The sequence below is a fragment of the Pelodiscus sinensis genome, chromosome 12, assembly GCF_049634645.1.
Source record: "Pelodiscus sinensis isolate JC-2024 chromosome 12, ASM4963464v1, whole genome shotgun sequence".
NCBI classification, from domain to species: domain Eukaryota; kingdom Metazoa; phylum Chordata; order Testudines; family Trionychidae; genus Pelodiscus; species Pelodiscus sinensis.
The window spans coordinates 47,025,201-47,047,099 of record NC_134722.1 but is presented as its reverse complement, the minus strand read 5'-3'; the positions used below and the strand labels follow the sequence as shown (position 1 = coordinate 47,047,099).

Sequence of the window (21,899 nt, the reverse complement as noted above, 5' to 3'; positions counted from 1 at the left end):
TGGGGCGCCAAACTGCCAACCGCATCGGCGTAAAGCCTCCCCCGTTTCTGAACACTCAGAGTCCCAGCTCCCCTGAAATTCACCTCCCACTCATCGCATGTGCGTCAGCAGGGTCAGCTCAATGCGCTGTTGTGCGCAGTGGCACCTGTGAATTTACCCTCTTCCCTGCCCACTGGCAGTGCGTGATTTTTAGAAGCTTGTTCATTTTTCAGTTTGGGGGATAAATCATTGATCTGACCGAATTTCAGCCTCTGCGTTGTTAAAAACAATCCCTGGCAAGTGTCTGTCTGCGCTTAGAAATGTGGCATTCAGGATGCAAACCGTGTGAGTAGCTACCAAGAGCTGCATAATTGTTTCTATTCCCTGATCACAAGGCCTAGACTTTATAAACCACTGCTGCTTCCACCTGAAATTCCTTTAGGGGCGGCACAAAACAGATTGTGTTTGCTGATTAAACTAGTATTGGCCACAGGCCGAAAGCAGGCCTCCCTGGACACAGACAGGTAAGCACGGGGACTAATCTAAATGCCATTCAGAGTTCAGCAAAACCATTGGCCAGCGCACGTTCCCAGAACTCACTCTGCTTTTCAGCCACAGCCCTTAGGCATCCCAGCACAGGCTGATACACATCGCTGCCGAGGGGGTATTCATACAGCCTCCGGTGGCACGCTCTCTCACACGCACACACAGTGCAATGCACGGCTGAGGCAGGTTACTTGCACTTTCTTGTGCCCCGACTGACGTGCGTGACTTATTTCCTTTCTGTGCATTTTCAGATGCCGCCTTCTCAAATGACAGTTACAAAATTACAAACATTTGTTCATTTTTTAACACTAAACTCTTCTGATCTCACCCAAGGCCCCCTCAGTGCCGGTCACGCAAATGCCTGTTACTTTGAGTAAGTGACTACAGTTTGAATGTGTGTGAATGACACGCCGCCTCTCAGGTCACTCAGAGCGCCTTGGACAGCTCCCACAGGGACATGACTCAACTCCCCACGCAAAGCTTGCTTTCTGTGTCGAGTGCCGCTCCGTGCCAGCACCCAACCCCATGTGAACACTGGTGACAAGACTGCACCGTTAAGCACAGCACCCCAAAAAAGAGGGCACCTAGCCTAATGCAGCCTAGTCTGCTCCACAAGGACATCCCCTCGCCTAGAGTCACAATCGCTCTCTTGCCCATGCGCACTCCCCCGAGGAGCAGAGCTAGTGAGCTGGGGCTGCCCTCCGCATCACACCCAAAGCCAAGGCAGGACCTCAGCTGAGACCTGGTCTTGTTCCCCTGCATGCATAAGCCAGACAAGGCTCCAGGCTCTCTCTCATCTGAATAAATCACTGGGGTTGACTGTGTCTAAATGACAAAATGTGTCCCCGGTTAACTCAAATTAGCAGACTAATCACACACACGTTCCAAAGAATGTGTTCAAGGCAACAGCTGGTGTTGTAAGCACGAGGAATTTCTGTAAGTCATAGCGGTAATTTAGGGAAAACACTGCAATTTGAAAGAAAAAAAGGCTGTAACTCAACCAATAACTCTGTACCCCCCCTCCCTTCCCAGGAACACACAAAAGTACTGCCATGCAAGAGGACCGCAGCGCAAAAACATGCAGCTACTCACGTCTGCAGTGATTTACACTGCGAAGTCATGTTTGTATGTCTGACACAATATGGTAACAGCAAAAAATGAACCATTTTGAAAATTCCTTGTGTGCTGTGAGGTTATGGGTACAGACAGTGGAGGAGATTAAGGATGTTAAATAGCGACGGACTAATCGAAAAGTCGATGCACTTTGCATTGACTATTCGATTAGTCGATAGGGAGCCTCCGCCTTTGAAGTGTAGCAACGGCCCTAGGTCTGTTGCTACACTTCAAATGCAGAAGCTCTGCATGGAGCTCAGGGGCAGCGGGGAAGTCCCCAGCTGATCCCAGGCTCCACGTGGCACTGCCGCTTTGAAATGCTGCATGCAGCCTGGGGACCCTCTCCTCTATCAGAAAGAGGAAGCAAGGGGGGAGGGGAAGGGACTAGTCGACTAGTCCTTCACATCCCTAGTGGAGATGGGGAAAATCTGAGCAGAAGTAAATAGCAGAAATAAGGTGGGGATGGCAGGCTAGCAGGTGCATGATATGGGATAAAACTGAGATCTGTGGATTCCATCCATGTGATGGCAGATTTTGTCTGTGTGTCAGATTTTTGTCACTTCTATCACTGTAGTATTTTAAACACTCTACATGATAAATAAATACACAGCAGCATTCAAGAAAATACCTGGCTGGATCCTAGCATGTGAGTTCAAAAAAAAAAAAAAAAAGGAAGTTTTTCTTCACTCAGCATGCTGTCAACCTGTGGAACCCCTTGCCAGAGGATATTGTGAAGACTAGGACTTTAACAGGGTTTTAAAAAGAGCTAGACAGATTCATGGAGGTTAGGTCCATTAGTGGCTATTAGCCAGGATGGGTAGGCATGGTGTCCCTCGTCTCTGTTTGTCTGGAAATGGACAACAGGAGATGGATCACGTGATGATTACCTGTTGTGACCCCTCCCTCTGGGGCATCTGGTATTGGCCACTGCCAGCAGACAGGATCCTGGGCTAGATGGACTTTTGGTCTGGACCCAATATGGCCGTTCTTACATTGTAGAAAAGAAACAAGCTAGATAAGGATACCATCATCATAAGTAGGCCAATGAACAGACATGTAATTATTTGGTGTCAATACATAAAAGTTAAACAATAAAAGTAAATGTGACGTCTACTAGATGATCAGTAAGCTTTGTCTTTTGTTTCTCTCTCCTTGGACAGGAAAGAAGAACTCATCTGTTTTAAGATACAGAGGCCTCACACTGCACTCAGTCCGGCAGAATTTTCTTTCTTGGACAAAATGGCCAAAAAAAGATTTTAAATGTCCTGAAACACTACAGGTCTGCCATCTCTCTCTGCCAAAAGCAATCCTCTCTCCCTTGCACGAGAGGCTACCTCTAGACTGCACTCTAAAATCGAAAAGAGATACACAATGTGCACTACACAAATTGCGCATCTTTTTCCCACTTAATTTCGAAAGAGGCTATTTTGAAATTTGGCACATCTACAGGGCGCCCAATTTCAAAATAAACTGCTTTTTTGAGCCATTCCTTATTCCTTGCAGAATGAGGTTTACAGGGATGGCGAAAGAGGGTGTCTGGTTATTTAAAAAACATTTTGGAAATAGCGGACATGTTCCTCGGATGCAGCACTGTTATTTCAGGATACTTCCGGTATCCTGAAATAGCAATGCAGTCTAGACATGCCCAGAGATGCAAAGCCATCAGATTACTGCTAACCAGGGAAACTAACAGAGTTTGAGGCCAGAAGCAATCACCAGAGGGCTAAGGATGGTACGGTAGCCTGGAGAGTGGATACTTCAATTCAATTCCCTGCTCTGTCAGACTTCCTGCGTGACCTACGGGAGACCGTCTATCATCACATGGCCCATCTGTAGCTGCGATTAGCTTTATCTCTGCCCAGTAAGCCTGACTGCCGTACTATGTAAAATGGTCGAAACTACAGCAAAGAAGAATATTGTCCAAAACACAGATGAACACAATTTGCTGGGAAAGAGGCAACATGGGTTTTGCGAAGAGAAATCATGCCACATCAATCTGCTACAATTCTTTGAGAGGGTCAGCAAGCCTGTGAACAAGGGGGACCCAGGGGATACAGTCAAGTCAAAGGCTTTCTGAAAAGTAAGTACACAAGGTGCCCCCTCCCTGGCATGGGCCATGGGCAGAGGGCAGCTCCCACTTACCAGTTCACATCCCTGTTGTTAACAGTCACATGGACATATCACCTGGGATGATTCAAGAGCTGATCTAAGACAGGTTCAAACCCCAATGACTTATTGAAATTAAGAGGAGGCATTTGCTCACTGCAGAGAGTGGTCGCAGGACGTGTCCCAGAAGAACATTCTAAAAGCCAAACATACATAAGTGGGGACATTTTTCGTGTCATTTCAGAAGATGAACTATCTAACTGAAGAAATCTGCAATAACAACCTCCCTCTTGCGATAAGGAACTGAGACGACGAAGTAGCCAAGCTCAGCTACAACAGAACAGCCTGTTTGACCAGCTCAGTTGAATTAAACTAAACAAAAACAAACTCCAAACAAAAGTGAATTGGATTTCTTATCCTTCCAATTATTCTACTTCCATCAGCAACAGGGAGCACAGAGCACTTGTAATTAGAAATCTCTTCTGGTCAGCAAATACAAATCAGTTTATTGATCTGTTTGTGCTGCTGGAGATTTCACCTGCTGTATTGTACGTATCTTTGATTGTATTTAATTAAACTCCTCTCTTTGGAAAGAAAGAAAGAAAGAATATACACTGCTGAGGCCACGAGTGAGAGGAGTTTAGTATTTTCACTAGACTCTAGTCCCTTGAGAAGTTTGTTCATTTCACACAAGTACCACAGCAGCTGGCAAAATATCAGGACTGATCAAAGGAGACCCTGGTGTCCTGCAAATCAGGATTAAAGAGCCATGGCGGAACTATGGGAAAACCTGCATAACACTCAATCTCATCCCTGCTCTACCAGACTCAAGGTATTGCTATTAATCCTTCATGCCTGCGATCACTAAACTCAGCTGCAAAAATCAAAGAGGTCTCCACATTAGTCTTTTACTACCCAAAACCCTCTCCATCACCCCCCAAAATTGAGTTCAGGGCATTATTTTGGCAGTTACATGTTCGCTGCACATTGCACTCTATTCTTTTGGTCCCCAAATCAGAACAGGACTTTTCACCCTGTTCTGCAAAGAAAGGCAAGGCCAGTCCTTTCTGAGCAGAGCCTCGGCAGAATCCAAGGACTGTTAGCAGCAATTCTCTCCGAGTCAACAGCTGTTCCACTGCCCTCTGCTTAGGCCATGTCTTCACTGTGCAGGAAAGTCGAGTTAAGAGATGTTAATAAGGTAGCTGGAGTAGATGTACCTTAATTCGCGTTTCTGTGCAGTCTCCATAGCAGGAGGCCAATGGGAGCAAACACTTTCATCGACTTCCCTCACTCCTCATGAGGAGCAGGAATACTGGCACCAATGGGGGCGCCCTCTGAGTTTGATTTAGTGGGTCTTTACTAGACCAGCTAAATTGAACTCAGAAGATTGATCACAGCAGTGTTGATCTTCCAAGGTATGGAAGCAGCAGAGAGGCTTCTGCTGTGGAAGGGGAGCTAGCAGGTGAGGCTGTGGGTGTGTAAAGGGGTCCAGCAAGTCCATCTCTCCCTTCCCAACTCCAGCACAAAGACGCCTGTGTTCCAGGACGGGGAAGACTATTGAATACTGAACTCTGACCTGAGCCTGCCAGGCCAGGCATGGCTCCATGGGAGGTCTGAAGGCAGAGCTTGGGGGGAACCCCACCTCCGGCCCTGCCCCTGGGAGGCAGGGCAGTGTGCCATGCGCATGGTCCCCCCTTCCAACCACAGGGAGGGAAGGGGAGTGGGTGGTGCTCGCCACAGCATCTCCAGCCCCGGTGGAAGGCGCATCGCGGCGCGGCGCACCGCCCCGCCCTGTCGAGCTGACACCACCCCGGCCTCTTGAACACCAGGGGAGGGAGGAGGCAGGGCGTGCTGCACCACGTGGTCCGGCTTCTCCAGTCCCGAAGCACCAGGAGGGCGGGGGTTGGGGGCAGCAACACTCTGCCCAAGAACGCCTAGAGCAGGGGCTCTGGGGGAGGAGTGTGGGCGGGAATATGCCTGGCAGTTTGGGAAGGCAGAGCCTTCCCCCGCCTTACATACACCCATGTCTGGCTCCTCTGCCCAAGCTGCATGGCTTTCATTGACGCTGGAAAGCCCCTGAACCTGGAGCTCAAGAGCATCTCCCCCGGGAACACTGGCTGCTCCTTCCTAGCCACACTGAACTCTGGCACAGGAGCCATCTGCTCCCAGCGTCCTAACCGCAGAGAGCGCCAGGAAGCGGCTGTCACAGCTAGAGGCAAGCTCGTTTGCAAATGGCTCGTGAGACACCGATGGGACCATAGTGCAGCGGAACTGGGCTCCCCGTTTGGGGAAGGGGGAGATGGTGTCACCGAATCCACCGGCCTCGGTGCACAGTGCAGGGAGGTCAGACTTGTCACCTATTCCACTTGCTGCAGTTGAATGCACTTCCGAGCCCTAACACGGAAAGCCAGAATAGCATTACCCAGCCACGGTAGCAAGATCAGAGAACGAAAAGTCCATTCACGTTTTTTCATTTTAAACTGCACTTGAACGGACAGGTTGTGATGAAAATCCACAGCAAATTCCATATTTACAATGTTATTTATTCAGTCATTCAGTATTCACACGCTGTACCTTGCGGGAAGCTACACTACCCTGCTCACACCGAACAAAGCACTTACATTTCTGCGTTCAGTGAGAAACTAGACCCACGCTTAGCGTATTACTAAAAGCCAGTTCGGGTGGCTATTTTGCTGTCCCAGCCACAAAAAAGAGCTGGACAAAACATTGTGGTTTGGCTTCATTGCGGCTTCTTTCATTCACTCTTGTGAAAAGACGGACAAGTTCCCTTTGTGTGGCAAGTCAAGTACATTTTTGGATGTACGCACGCACCTGCGCGCACACAACATACACAGGCTTCCTTGTGTTAGATTATAGCAAAAAGCCAGGCCAGCGTGGGCACTTGTCAGGTGCATTGCTTTGTGCTTTCAATCTCCAGAGTGCCTCAAGAGACACTAATGCACACAGGCCTGGCTTGCTGCCCTGCCACAGAGGAATGTCAGTCTACATGTATTTCATTCACTCAGAGGCTTTTTAAAACCAGCTCAAAGGCTGAGGAGGGCTTTATTCAATGTGGCCTTCCATTGTGAAAAACAACACAGCAAGCAGGAAAGATTTTAAACCCCTTTTGCCAAGGCTGAGAATAGGCTGGTCATTGTAGCTTGCTTTTCTCTAACTTGTCTCTCATTTTCAGTCAGAGCATCTTCAGAGTCCTCCTCCTCCCCACAGCCTAGCCATAATTATCTTGTGCCCTGCAGTCCTCACTGTGTCCCTGCACGTCCCAAATTCAAGCCAATGCTTCACCTCCAGCAGATGTGCTGATCACAGCGTCGTTCAAAGAGAACGCTCATGTTCACTTTTCCCTGGCTTCAACAGCCCTCCTCTTTCAATCCAAACCAAAGCCAGAGCTAACACATACCCGGCCGCTGGGGACTGCCAAGGCAGCCTCTTGGCAGCTTTCGCATTTGCAAAATAAAATGTTGATCTGCATTTGCCCAACCACAGACCACTGTATGTAGATATTTACTTGCCACTCACCACCACAATACCTGAGGCCTCTCACTAAATTACACACCCCACAAAAAAGTGCTGTGAAAGGCCATGGTCATGGAGAGAGAGGAGCTGACAGGTAGCGAGGACCAATGCCCGGGAGGGATTTATATGCCAGGGCAGAGACCTTGAACATTACTCCACAGGCGTGCTGTGTGATATGTTCATGGCAACCAAGTTGTGATAAAGATTAGTTGCTGCATTTTGTGCTGTCTGTGGCTGTGTTTTCAGGCTGGTCAATTTCTAGTCCAGGTCACTTTTACCCACTAGTCTAGCACTAATGGGTGGGACATGACAGGGAGAGTTTACACCCAGCAACTAAGTGACAAACAACCAACTAGAAAACTTTCACAACAGTTTTTAAAACGGCTGAATTATATTCAGGTTTGTAAAACATTTTTAACCAGCTTCAGGAATGGAGCTTTTAAAGCTGTGTGGACGCTCGCTGTTTGGAGGTGAACCTTCCTCAGGGTGAAACGAGGGGCAAAACAACCACACAACACACGCTATTTCATTTAGTTTGGCATCTTCCGGGCCAAAGATACAACGCACAAAAAAGGGGGAGTGGCATTATAAACGGCGGTTTGTGCTCTGAACTGTGACTCTAAAACGGGCCCTGTTAGGTTGCAGGCGTATTATCTCCTAAAGGCTCCAGATCAAATGGGCTCTAATTACAAAGGACACCCCCCCCTTTAAAAACTAACTGCCAGCCCTGCAAAATTAATCCAGCCTGGGGTCAGACCTCACGCTGGCCACTTTGCATCTTGTGCGTCATCCTTAGTAATAAAGATTTTGCAGCCACATTCTGCCCACAGGTGTATTTTTACCACTCCTGTATCTTCCAGAAGATCTGAGGTACAGGGAGATGGATCTGCAAAAGGCTCATCCATGGATAGGACTGTTCGGGCTCACACTGGCTGGATTGGCACTGACTCTCCAAAACAGGTAAAGAGCAGTATGAATATTTTCTGCACCGATAAGACACGCCACTGGCGAGAAAGGGCGCGCAGGGATTCTCGACATGAATGCCCATTTTACATTTACCTTCCAAAGAGGATTTTAATGTGAAAAATGTGCTCAGCAACTGATCTGTAGAGGACACGCATGGGCCCTTGCAAAATCAATACACTTAACGTGCTCCCTACTCCATTTTCTCTAGCTAGCCCAGGCCCTATAAAACCATACCAAGGCCAAAGTTCCTCTTCTAAGGCCTCAAATCGCTGCCCCAAAGAAAGAGCAGAAAGAAACCAGCTTTTCACAGCTGAATTGTTTTCAAAGTCTCATTTCTGCTGCCCGGTGTTCCCTCTAAGTGTTTATGTGCGTGTGCGGAATGACTTTTGTTAAGTGCGCTCATATGGAGGGGATACATTGCCTCCACATCAGTGCACATAACAAAAATCATTCCGCCCATGGGCAGTGTGGTGGGGATGGGGCCGAGGGTCTGGGGAATGGGAGGAGGCTCAGGGTGGGGGCAGAGGGTGAGGGCTCCGGATGGTTTGTGGTGCAGGAGAGGGCTCAAGGCTGAGGTTTGGGGTGCAAGGTGAGGCTCTCAGGTGGAGCTGGGGAGCAAGGGTTTGGGGTGCTGGCTGACCCTGGCAGAGAGGACAACCCAACCCTACCCAGCCCCCTCTCACAGCAGCAGCTCAGGGCCACACGACAGATGCCTCTCCATGGCCCACAGCTCCAGCTGGGGCAAGTCTGGGCTAGGCTGGGCGGGGGCCAGGAAGACGCGCCCCTCCCCTTGTTGTGGCAGCCCTGGCTTGGGGCCAGTGGGCAGAGGTGCCTCTCCTCTGGACTCTGCAACTTTGAGGCTTGGGGAGAGGCAACTCTCCCTGCTGGAGCCCTGAACCCCTGCGCAGGCCTTAATAGGCTGCTACATAGCTGTGCAGCTCAGAGGGAAGTTAGCTGCTGCCCCGATCCTGCCTTCCAGTGCATGGTAACCTTGCCCCATAGCACCCCTGCTGCCCCGATCCTGCCTTCCAGTGCACTTCAACCCTGCCCCCCAGAACCCTCTGCTACTTCCCACTAGACTCTTGCCACACACTCACTTATCCAGGCCTCTCCCCACCTCCGGAGCTGGAGCCCTGCCATCCCCAGCACAGAAACGGCCAGCTCTGACATGGTGCGCTTGGTTAGTCCTCTTGACAAACACCCAGCTGGTTAACAGAGCCCCCGCAGCCTGGCGTGCGGTGACCCAAACAAGGCCAGCGCCTAGGGGTCCAGTGACAAAAGGCTGGTGCTTCAGCCCAGCACATTACGTAGCCCGCAGCAGCCCGAAAGGAGCCATCGGCACAGAACAGTTCAAAGGGGCTGGAACAACGTGTTTCCGAACGCCACACTGCCACACACGCAACTCAGCCCAGCGCGCATTCCCGAGCACTCATTGGCCATTGGAGGAGGCAGGAGAAAGGGCGGATGAAAGGGGTACAACAGCCCTGTACTAATCCACAGCACTAAGTACGTGCGGCCATCTGGTGCTGTGAACTCCCATAACCCAGCTCGTTCAAATGAGAACAGGCAGCAGCCTCTCCTCCCGCAAGCCCAGAAGCTCTCGGCTAGAATCACACATGGCTGCTCGACAGACCAGCCCCCCCCGCAGCACGCCCTGACTGCGCTGCAGCGACCACCCGCCGCACTGCTTAGGACTTAGTGCAGATGAATGTTTACAAAGACGGCACAGGTTGCGGCCGGCCCTAGGGGACTCGAGGTGCAAGCACTAGGGATGTTAACACTTGCTTATTCAAGTACACGTGTAACCAGCAGTGAATTTTCCAGCAGTTACACGGCTACATGCCGGGAGACGGCTTGTAAGCTCCCGCCTGCCTCCCGCCCTGCGCTGCCGCCTCTGATGCTCTTAGTATGTAGGCCTGTCTCCTAGCCTGGGATAGAATTTTTGGGGTTGACTTTTGATACTTTTACAGACACCCCCATATCTGTGAACACAGCACAGAGACACGTTGCACTGCGTCTGCCTAGCCAGACGGGTTTTAGAGCACAAGGAGCAGAGAAAAGGAAGAATGTTGACATACTGCCGGCTGTGGCAGAGGTTTAATAGAGGAGTGCTCCTCTGAAGACTGCCTCAACTCAAGGCAAGTACAAGCAACCAATGGTGAGGGGCAAGAGGGAAGGGGGGAGGCAGGCATAGGGAACTCTAAAAGCCAAAGCAAAGAAGAGCCTGGCAGAAAATCTCAACACCTCTTCCCGCCCATGGGGTACAGAAGAGGTGGGACCAAAACCCCCAGACTCACAACCACCCAAAACAGAACATGACCCGAAGTCGAAAGGGGTGGGGCCAAGGGCACATATGCTGATGGCTGCTAAGAAAGGTGGGGGACGGGGACAAGATCTGCTCCGGACAGCTATGGATGTGCTTGCTTGCTTAGTCTGCACGACAAGAACCAAGGGAGAGGCCAGGGCAAAGCCCTAACAAGTGCTCCTCCGCGTCAGCTGGGCAGACTCAGGTCCCACCACTCAGTAATGCTGCGCAACCCGCCCAGTAGGGGTGTCAAAATTAGATTAATCAACTAATTGACTAGTCGATGGAATTGGATTAGTCAATAAGGGTTCTTCTGCTTTGAAACGTAGCAAGAGCCCACCCAGCTGTTGCTATACCCCAGCAGGGCCGCTCGTACATTTCAAAGGTGGAACAAGGCCACTGCGCCCCTGCCCTCTCCCACGGAGCTGGAACTGGCTTTTAAGCCGGCTCCCCCCAGCACCACCTCCTTTTCCCTCCCTCCCTTGCTGCCTCTTTCTGATAGAGGCAGTAAGTGGGGGGAGGAAGGAGGAAGCGACTAGTTGACGAGCGCATCGACTATCCGATAAGCATTTGCTTATGGGATAGTCAACTAGCTGATGAGTCGCTTACATCCTACCACCCAGGGGAAGCGTGGTCTAGGCTAGTAGTTACAGCCGCGTGCACTAGGTGGGGGCCCTGGGTTCTGCTCTGCATGCTAGCATGGATGTGCTGGGAGGCCTTGGTTCCCCCATTTGTACAATGAAAGAAAACCAAGAGGCATTTGCACAGCTGAAGCACTGTTGAAAGGTTCTGTAGATGGGCCGGTCAGCCTCTTACTCTTGATCCCCCACCCCCCATCACTTCCGTGCAAACGGCGATTTCCTGAAGCTTACAGCAGAGTCACATCTGGGTGGATTTTCATGGAGACAACAAAAGGCACTTCCCTGACTAGCCCTCAGCCAGACTTCCAAACGCTGGAGGTGGCAGAGCTCTTCCCAGCAAGGAGGGGGAGAACCTAACTTCTTTCCAAACCTTGTTCATGCCGAACCCTTTTGCTGAAACTTTCAAAACCAGCCTTAGGCAGGGAGCAAGCACGGAAAACATTTTCCAGAGCTGTTGACGTTTGGCAAAGTTGCCAGCAACTGGAAACTAGGGAAGTAAAATCCTGTTTAACTAGTTAACTGGTTAAATGTTAAGTTTAACTGGTTAACTGATTAAACGGGGACGAGGGGGGCCACTTCCACCTAGTGGGCTGAAGTATGCCCCCCCCCCTGCCAGGGCTGGGCCGGAGTAGCCCCTGCACTGCGGGCAGGGGCAGCTCCACCCCCACACTGGGCTTCTGGCTCCCAGCCCACACAGGTTGGGAGTGGGCAGTCTCACACAGGCCTGGAAGCAGCAGCCAGGGGGTGGCTGCTGGCTCCCAATCCGTGCAAGCTAGGAGATGGAGGCCGTCTCCCCGCTGCCCCCAGCTGCTGCTCCCAGGTAAACAATTACCCATTCACATCCCTCTTCAGTACAAAGGGATGGATGATCATAGCTTTAGGCACTGCTGCCAGGCGTTCGATGGTGAAGGAACATATAGCCCATCCTAAAAGGGGCCCCACTCTGGGCTAATCTAACCTCCTTTTGTTCTCCAGACAGAGAGAAGAGACAACTCTTTCCCTCTCCGCTCGTTCTTAGGGAGGCTTAGTGCTGCTACAGACTGACGCTCTGAAGCGACTCATTCGAAATGCACTGGACTAGAGGGGACACGCAGCGGGTGGGGCAGAGGAGGCTGATGGAACTTCCCAAGCTACAGACACATAGTCAGGCTCACAACCACAGGAGCGGGGGACGGATGCAGCAGTAACAGCAGGGCCGCTTGCGCCCAACAGCGGGATGCCTACACCTTACCGCAGACGTCTGCACAACTCCCGCTTCACCAATCAGTGCTGATCGCGCTGCTCGGTAGAGTCTCAGGTTTCAGCAGAATCCATAACCCATTTACAGGGGAGCTGTTCCCTCTGATGCCCCGGTGATAACCCCTCTGCAATCCAAGCCCCAACTGCTGAGCAAGACGTAGGAAGACCGTAGCTACTTGATACTAAAGGGCTCAAGGCAGGAGTCACTGGGTAGAATTTTCCAGCCTGTGTTATCTGGCCAGGCGGCCCACAGGCTGCTCTGGGACACAGCTAGGATTTTACTTCCTACTGGTGGGGCACATTCACATGTTTCACTGCCCCTTAAAAAAAAAAAAAAAAGTTCTAGCACTTGGTGGCTGGGCTCACGCAGAAGGGCCGTGCACACCTGGGAGGGGGGAACTGAGGAGACAGCTGGTGCTCTGCCACCCAGGCTCGGGCTCTCTTCCCCTCATTCCCCAGTCCGTCACTGGGAGGCAGCCCAGGCGGGTGCTGTCTGCGCTGCCCCCCTCCCATTCCCCACTCACTGGGAGCAGCACGGCTTCAGCTGCCAGCCCAAGACAGGCAGAAGTAATGGTGGCGATGGGGCGCTAAGTCTGCTGTGAAACCTGAGGATCACTGCTCACACTGCCACCCTTACCTCGGTGCTGCTGCCAGCACCGGGCTGCCTCCAGAGCGGGGCACTTGGCGCTCTGCTCTGCCCTTAGAGCTAGGGGGCAGTACTGGGGGGAGCACAGAATAAGGGGCTCTAGCCACAAAGAAAGGGTGCCACTCAAATAAGCCCGAGAACCACTAGTTAAGAAAAGCTGGTTTTTTCCAGAGCCAAATTCTGCTTCCAGGACAAGAGAACCAGAAGGGAGCCAGCCAACAACAAAAGGGAGTCAGCCCCCACCCCAAAAATTAACAACAAAGGATTGAAACTAATAATGCAGGGCAAAACAAGAGCAGGGCAGAGGTTAATGTGTTTGGGGTTTGTTTTTACCTTGACAATGCCCCTTGATCCCTCATTCACTAGTATTACTCAGCCGCTAACAAGATTGGACAGGGCCCTGAGCTGCAGAACTGAAAACGTAATGCTGCGCATTATAGCATTAGGTCAAGCCCCAGCGCTTCCCGCTCAGTTATGTCTCCTACCCTCCCCCAACCATCAAACAATGATGTCCTGTACCGTAAGCTTCCCTCAAGCTCAATTGTTCTCGCAAAAAGCAGCTAAAATGCCCAGCTGTTGGTCCTCCAGCCTCCTTCAGGGCCACCCTACTTTGCATCTGTAGTTGTTACTGTAACCAGTCACACACACCCCGCCTCCCCTCGCATCTAGCTGACTGGACATACTCCTCTGCTTTCCCTTTTTCCCTTGACCCTACTCCTCAGTTACAATTTATGTTAAGCTCTGTATCATGCCTTCGGTATGTTAACCCATAGTATTCACATTAGATCCTTTCAGTACGTCAGTTCAATTTATAGGTTACTTGCCTAGAAACCATATTGTTCATGAATATGTATGTAACCTGTGGAACGTGTGTGAGGTGTCAATAAGAAATACCCACCCTGCAAGCAGATAAATTAACTGAGAAGCAGCCAGAAAATCTCTCTCTCTTGGACAAAATGTAACATCACAGCAGAAACCTAGGACCGGCTCAGAGACAGTAAAGCTTCCTGCAGATCCGGAGGGATCTCCCAAGGAACATCATGGTCGAGTCTCCAGGAAGCTGACACCTGGCCAGCTCTCTGGCCACCAGCAAAATCAAAAGTAATCTACACCGCACTTGCAGCCTGCCTCCAAACTGCCAGCATGAATGCCATGTGTGTGTATCACCTTACTCTTAAGAATCTGTACCAATGTTGAAGTGCAACATTCAACTATGTGGCCAGCTGTGTTAATGTTTGTGTCAAAGGACTTGGAAAGAAAGATGCTGCATACAAATATTTTTATCCTCACTCAGTTGCTTGCTAAATACAGGGGAAGAAATCTACCAGCACATGTAGACAGACTAAGAGTGATCTTCAAAATAGCATGAGATGGTCCCGCATCATGGGGGTTCAGCTGCAACACACACCTCAGAAGACACCTAGGATAGGAGCACATTTGTCCGGTCCGCAGACCAAAAATAAGTGAAAGCGCATGAAGGAGAGTGGACTCGATTGAGTTCGTCCCTTCCCACTTCACTGGGAGCTCAAACAACCTAAAACACATTTTTAAGCCTCTATGTCTGCACCAGGCAGTAAGTGCATTAACAGGAGAGATGCATTTATACAATGGAACACAGGAAGATCAATTCCTATTTCACTTACTCTGCCAGCTACCAACTGCAGGATTCTCAGCTCATCTTTCCAGAACTGGACACAGCACAAGCACCTTCTGAAGTGAGCGGAGGGGAGAGAGAAGACATGCCAAAATAGGTGCTTATGATGTAGCAGTTCTTTCAGAGGAAAGCCTCTTGAACGCCACTAGCAGCGGCGAGTAAAGGGGAATTGATTTTCAAATGCATGCGTGGGTTATAAGCCTGCGCAGATAGCCGTTGACTGACGCAGGAGAGATTTCTTTCTTTCTTTACATACACCATGTTTTCTGCAACGTTCCACAACAACGTAGGCCCCTGGTCACAATATGCACCTGGCAAGAGGCTACAGGATTTTCTGAGTTTGTAACGAGTGAATGAGATGCCTTACAAGGGGAGGCTGAGATGGCAGTCCCTTCAGTGGGCGAGAACTGGCCACGCATTTCAGCTAGCCAGCGTGCACAGAACAACCTGAATTCACCTGCACTACCTCCATGGAAGTGAGTTCATTAAGAGAACAGAGAAACCAGAAGCTAGAAGAAGTTTCAAGAGCACCTGAGCACACTTTGTCAGGCTGACCTTGGTGTTCCACGCCAGGCTGCAAGAGGCCTATTTTAGTCCTAGTGAATGTTCCAGCTCTCCAAAGAGCACCGTGCCTCTTCAGAGGAGAGCCCTTGGTTCACTTCCTGCCTTACCGAGCCTCGCGCTGCTTTATTAAAACCGCTACGTTTTCATGACTGCCTGAAATATACAAGCACAAAAGTCTGTACAGCGACTTCTCCTTTGCCAGGAGCAGAGATTCACATATTTAAAAACAGTATTTCTTACTCTCACAAAAAGTTTGCCTGGGAGTTTTAGAACCACGTGTGCGTTTCTGCACATCGCTGAGCCTTAATTACAATCTATGGACGAGCGCTTGCAGCAGCTAAGGCGGTTCGCATAGAGCAATCTTTCTGTATGAATAGCTGGAGGCTAACGGAGCGGGCCAGAGGCCCAGAAGTTCATTCTAATCAGGGGGTGATGTACAAAGGTGGTTTCTTCTCGGCTGCCCTGGTCTTGCTGCCTTCACTGTATTACGTTAGTCTTAATTTTTGAGGGGTGAAAAATTTTAGCCCTGCTTGGGAAAAAAAAGTCTCCCTTCTAGCAAAAGATTCGTCGACCCAGTCGAATGGGAGCTGGGCGCTTCCACAGCTCGAGAGGCAGAAGCCAAAATGTTACTAATGGCAGGAAAGAGAAGCCCTCTGCTACGCCCAGACAATCTGAGCCAACAGCTGCTCCCCAACCAGCTCCTGTATTTAGCTTGGAAGCAACAAGCAGACGTTGCTTCAGATTCCCTAGTGCAGTCGGCTACAGCGAAGCATCTATTCTGGCTCCAGATGACACAGCTACCAAGACACAGGGCAAAAGTTGAACGTATTCCGAGTGAGGACCAATCTGTGGACATTCCTACAACAAAAAAAGGACAGAAAGGGACAGAAGCATCCAATCAGACACTGAAATAAATATTTGATGCCTTATGCCAAAGGTTGCCTCTATTGAGGATTGCACCTCTAGCCTGTATAATTATTTCTATTATAGGGCCTAGGAGCCCTACTCGTGAACCAATACCCTCTTGGAATAGGTGCTGTGCCACCAGAAAAAAAAAAAAAAAAGATTCTTCTTGCCCCCCAAAGAATTTATGATCTACATATAAAACAAGACACGGGGGATGCTCAGCTGTACTGAGTACAAAGAGGCTGAATTGGTCTGCATGATAAGCAGGGTTCTTAGCACACTACTGGCCTAAACACCTTTGGCAGGTGCTCTGAAGGCATCACAGCAAAGGAGGGTAACGACGTCGTTTGGAAGATCCTCCTCCCAAGGGTGAGGGGCAGAAATGACAAAGGCGCTTGTTTGAAAATTTAACGAGGGCAACAGAGGCTGGCTGTGGCATCATGGAGTAACTAGCTAGCGCGCGGGGGAGGACAGTTCGCGAAGGACCTTGAAAGTGAAGGCACAGAGAGCAGGGAATGTCACTGGAGGGATGCAATGAGAGGGGTGCTGAATAGGAACGTTAAATATCGGTTAATTGAATAGTCGATTAACCTTGTGAATTCTTACCAGTTACTCGACTAGGCTATAGTCCCCAGGGCGGGACTGGCAGCTACTGTCCTCCGGCCTCATGCCCCGGAAGCCTCCACCCACTCCATGCCACTGCTCTATATCAGAGGCAGCGGTGCAGGGTGCCAGGCGGGAGCCGGTCCATGAGGGAAGCCAGTTTAAAAACCAGCTCCCCTCGTCAACAGGTCGCCTGTTACCACGTGCTGCTGCCTCTGATACAGAGGCAGCAGTGCAGGGTGGCAGTAGCCTTTCTGGGGAGGGGAGGGCTGAGCTCCCAGACCTGGCACAAGCCAAACCTGAGCTAGGCTGCCCGCCTGGCTGGCAATGCACTTTAAATGCAGAACAGCAGCGGGCGTAGGTCCTGGACCCAGCACGAGCCAGGACTGAGCCGGGCTGCTGGCCAGCCTGCTAAACAATTTACTGGCGAGGGGACAAGGGGAATGCATGTAGTCTATAGCATTAACCGATAAGTCAGTTAATCAACTACATTATTACATCTCTAGTGCTAAAACCAGCAGGGCAAGCATGGAAAAGTTTTCTGAGCAGCAGCAACCCACCAGAGTGCCACATGGGCGAGGACTGGTTTTGGGAGGGGAGAACTGCAATAGGAGCACAGGAGCCAAAGGAGGGGGATTTGCTAAACAACTTAGATGCCTACACACAAATGCAAGGAGCACCGGGAACACTAAGGCCCACTCACGACAGCCAGAAGGCATAGGACAGCCAGCTTGCTGGCCCTATGAAGCAAGCCAAAGATAGCCCAAGAAGTGTTTTGAGAACAAGGCTCGGGGACATCTACACTGCAGCTAGGCATCGCAGCTAGCCTGTACCGGCAGACGCAGGCTCTTGGGGTTACAAGACTGCTCGACTGCAGTGTAGAAACTCAGGCTTGGGGACAACGTGAGCTCTGGGACCCTCCTCCCTTGCAGACCCAGCCTGAGTACCAAGCAAGCAAGGTCCCAAACCATACCAACAAAAGGAGAGAGAAGCAGGCCTGCAGGGAGGGTTCTGATAGGAGGAAGCCACCACCCCAATGCTTCGGGTGCAATGAGTGAGCCAGGCAAGCTAACTGGAGGGCCCACTGCTCATGTTCCAAACTGTATGAATGAGTCACAGGGAGAGTGAAGGGCAAAACTCCCTAATGCAGTGCAATTCACACCATCAGTTTTTCCTTCAGAGATGTGTAACGTCAGACTCGACTCATCTTCCCCCCCGAGAACTCTCTTCCGCCCACCCGGAACACAACTACGGAACAAAGAGGAAATTAAACTCCAATTGTATGTCCTACAGAAAACTTTCAAGCCCCAAGCAGCCTGTGTGCGTTGCCTGCATTTGTACCAGCTTTTCTAAGGCCTCCACTGTTAGACCCTCATTAGAGACAAGTGTCACTGAGCTATGCAAATATGCTCCCCAGAGTTGAGAATGCGAGAAGTTTGGAGTCTCTCTCTGTCCTGGGGGAATGCTGGAAGGGGGTGTTGTATTGTTGTTTTTAAATACAGCTAAAAAAATTAAACCTGAGGCTACGTCTAGGCTGCAAGCCTCTTTTGAAAAAGCCTCTTCGAAAAAGCACGTCTAGACTACAACCAGTACTTTCGAAAAAGCAAGCCGCTTTTTCGAAAGAGAGCACCCAGGCAGTCTGGATGCTCTCTTTCGAAAAAGCACAGTTTGCATCACATAGCGCCTTTTTTCAAAAGAGCACTCTCGAAAAAAAGCGTTCTTCCTCATAAAAGGAGGTTTTCTGTGGTTGAAAAAACTGCCGCGTCCTTTCAATTTACTTTCAAAAGAACGCGGCAGCAGTCTAGACGCAGAGGAAGTTTTTTTGAAAAAAGGCCACTTTTTTTCAAATAAACCCTGTAGTCTAGACAAACCCAGAGTGCCCACAAGGTAGATTGCTGCTTCTCAGTCCTACCAAACTACCTGGATCTCTTTTTTTGATGAAATGACACATGTAGCTGATAAAATGTATAGTTATCCAAAAACCTTATTTAGACTTCAGTAAGGCATTTGACTTGGTACCAGATGACATTGATTTAAAAACTAGACAGATATAAAATTAATATGGCCCCTATCAAATGACTGAAAGCTAACTGACAGGTGTCAAAATGTAATTATAAGTGAAGAATCATCATCCAGTGTTTCTAGTGGAGTCCTTTAGGAACTGGCTATTGGCCCAGCACTAGTCAATGTTGTAATTCATGGGAAAAATACAAAAGAACCTGGTAAAACTTCCAGATGACCCCAAAATTGGGGAAATGGTAAATAATGAAGAGAACAGGTGACTGATCTTGAGAGATCTGGATCCATTGGCAAAATGGGTACAAGCAAAAAATATACATTTTAATAGGGCTAAATGTAAAATAATTGATAGGTGTGGAAACTGAGGCAAACAGCAGATAAGCGTTTGCCCAATATCTCACTGACAGTCAACAGAGCCAGGAGTCCTACTCCCAGGTCCTAGTCTACCCAGTAGATGACCTGTTCCTTCTCACTCTGGCTGTGTCTACACTGGCGCAATCTTGCGCCAAAGCGGCCGCTTTTGCGCAAAAACATGCTGCCTGTCTACATTGGCAGGTGGTTCTTGGGCAAGAACACTGACATTTTAATGTGTGAAATCAGTGCTTCTTGCACAAGAACTATGATGCTCCCGCTCTGGAATAAGCCCTCTGGTGCAACTATTCTTGCGCAAGAGGCCAGTGTAGACAGGCAACATGAATTTCTTGTGCAAGAAAATGTCTACACTGGCACGGATGCTCTTGCGCAAAGGCACATGCCAGTGTAGACGCTCTCTTGTGCAAATACTTTAACGCAAGAACTCTTGTGTTAAAAGAGTAGTTGCGCAAGATCATGCCAATGTAGACGTAGCCTCTGTGTCCTAGGCTCTGCGTCCTAGGTGGTTGAACACTACTGGGAAGGTCTGTACATCATAAATGGGATGTTAAAAAACAATTAATAATTTAACTATTAAAAATCTTAGTGGTTAAGCAGTTCCGTGCTGTGGGCTCTGCAATATAAAGCTTATACTGCAGAGACCGCAGTGCAGCCGGCTCCCTGGGAGCAGAGCCAGCAGCCAGAGCCAGTGCTTGCTGGGAGCCAGCTTACTAGTTAGTGCACCAGCTCCCAGCTTCTGGCCCCACTCCCAGGGGGCTGGCTGCCACCCCGCACTGATACAGAGCCAGCAGGGCAGGGTGGCAGCCAGCTCCCCAGGAGCACGGCTGGGAATCAGCATGTAATCATTACGGACACTGACAAGCTCATGCTTATTGGTTAACCATTAAAACAGGTACTTTCTTACACCCCTAATAATAAAAGGCCACAACTGGAATGGCATAGACTCGATTTCATCTCGCTCTCCTGGTTTAGATCATTATCACAGAAACCCTGGATGGAATTCTAGCCCTGTAACAAACTGCCTGTTCTTTACTCCACACAGAGATCCTCGTGGCCCCTGGAATACTTCACAGGTCTTCCAGTGAGTCAGCGAGACCAACCCAGCGATGCAAAAGGAGGCAAGCTGAGTGTTTAATAGGCAACCAGCACCAATAGCACTTTAATGGGCTCAGCAGCTCTTACTTAGAGACACTTGCCAAGTTACTTTTCCCAAGGCCTCTCTCAACTCCACGCCTTCCTCTTCCCATCACTCCCAACCGTTTAGGAGCTATCAAAGGAGACTGGAGCGATAATCAGAGCAGTGATGTCAGTAGTACCTGAATGAGCTATTATGGGATACCTCTACTATTGATCTGCTAATAGCCTCTTCAAACAGACCCCTGGCTTCAGAAACAGAGCTCCACCGGTAAGTAGCTCTCTCTCAGACAACAGCCACATTAGCTGGGTGTCAGATCATTTCTTGTCAAGAAAATGGAAATACTTCATAGGCCAGCATGCATGCAGGCTTTTATTCCTCTCTTCACACAGCTCTGTGTTCTCTGGCTGGGATCTCAGCACAACTACATCTCAGAAAATGGGCCTCAACCTTTCTTCATTCTCACCAAGCCCAGGCGTTAGCCACAGTGATCAAAATTCAACTGCCATCAGGGTGGATTGATTTTAAATCCAACTGATCTAAACCAGCAGATTTAAATCAGTAAGCAAGAAACCTTGATTTAAATTACTGAATTTAATCCTGTTTTGCATTTGTACTTTATTTTTTTGTTTAAAGCAAAGTTGATTCTCATTGGCTGGTGACTATTAAAACATCATTTGCAACAAAATATAGCTTAGATATTAAATTTGGTGCAACTTTTTGCTCACTTGAAAGATATGCTGTAACTATACACATTTAAGAAATTATATAGGTTATCTTACATTTATTCAGATATTTCATTTTTACATTTTGAACAGGCTGTCCTCTCTATAAGGCCTAGACTCATAGAACACTAGAACTGGAAGCGATCTTGAGGGGACATCGAATCCAGTTTCCTGCCCTCATGGCAGGACCAAGCACTGTCTAGACCACATCCCTGATAGATGTCTATCTAACCTGCTCTTAAATATTTCTAGAGATGGAGATTCCTAACCTCCCTAGACAATTTATTCCAGTGTTTAACCACCCTGACAAGTAGGAAGTTTTTCCTAATGGCCAACCTAAAGTCCAAGATACGTACCAAAAAACTTGGACTTCTAGTGAAACAACTTAAAGCAGAGAATTTTTTTCCCAGCAGCTGACTTTCATTTGCACAAGCTGTGGAGGTTTTTTGCATGACTTAAGAGCAGGGAATGGGAGGACTTATAATGCATCAGGTCCTTTACAAACATCAGTGACTTTAGTGCGAAATGGATGTATACTGGGGTGACGTATAGCAGGGACACCTATACTATTGCTATAAAATAGTAAATGAGGCATTTCTTGACAGATGAGGACTTTAACTTTTGATTTTGTCAATCTCTATTTGGATAGAAATTTAATGCAGTTAAAATGCACAAAAAGCAGCATTTTAAAAATAAATAAGTGTGCTGATACATAAGAAAAGAGAGAGTACCAAAGAGTTTACCAAAATACGATTGAGTTTAAAATGTGTTGATTTATTAAATAAAGGAAGCATTATCTATAGTTATTGAACTGATTTTTCGTCTCCTTGAAGTTTTTCAAACTAG

General features: G+C 49.1%; 1 protein-coding gene across 3 annotated transcripts in view; it reads right to left on the bottom strand.

Moving 5' to 3' along the window:
• The window catches only part of PSKH1 (protein serine kinase H1), a 44,195-nt gene that overhangs the window by 8,236 nt on the left and 14,060 nt on the right, over nucleotides 1-21,899 (bottom strand). The window contains exon 3 of one of the 3 annotated variants that reach the window (XM_075940543.1): nucleotides 12,995-16,151. The exons of the other annotated variants lie outside the window; for them this stretch is intronic. Coding sequence (XP_075796658.1) covers nucleotides 16,053-16,151 — 99 coding nt within the window. The 3' untranslated portion in view covers nucleotides 12,995-16,052. Of the gene's footprint in view, nucleotides 1-12,994; nucleotides 16,152-21,899 lie in introns of those variants that run through there. 3 annotated transcript variants of the gene reach the window in all.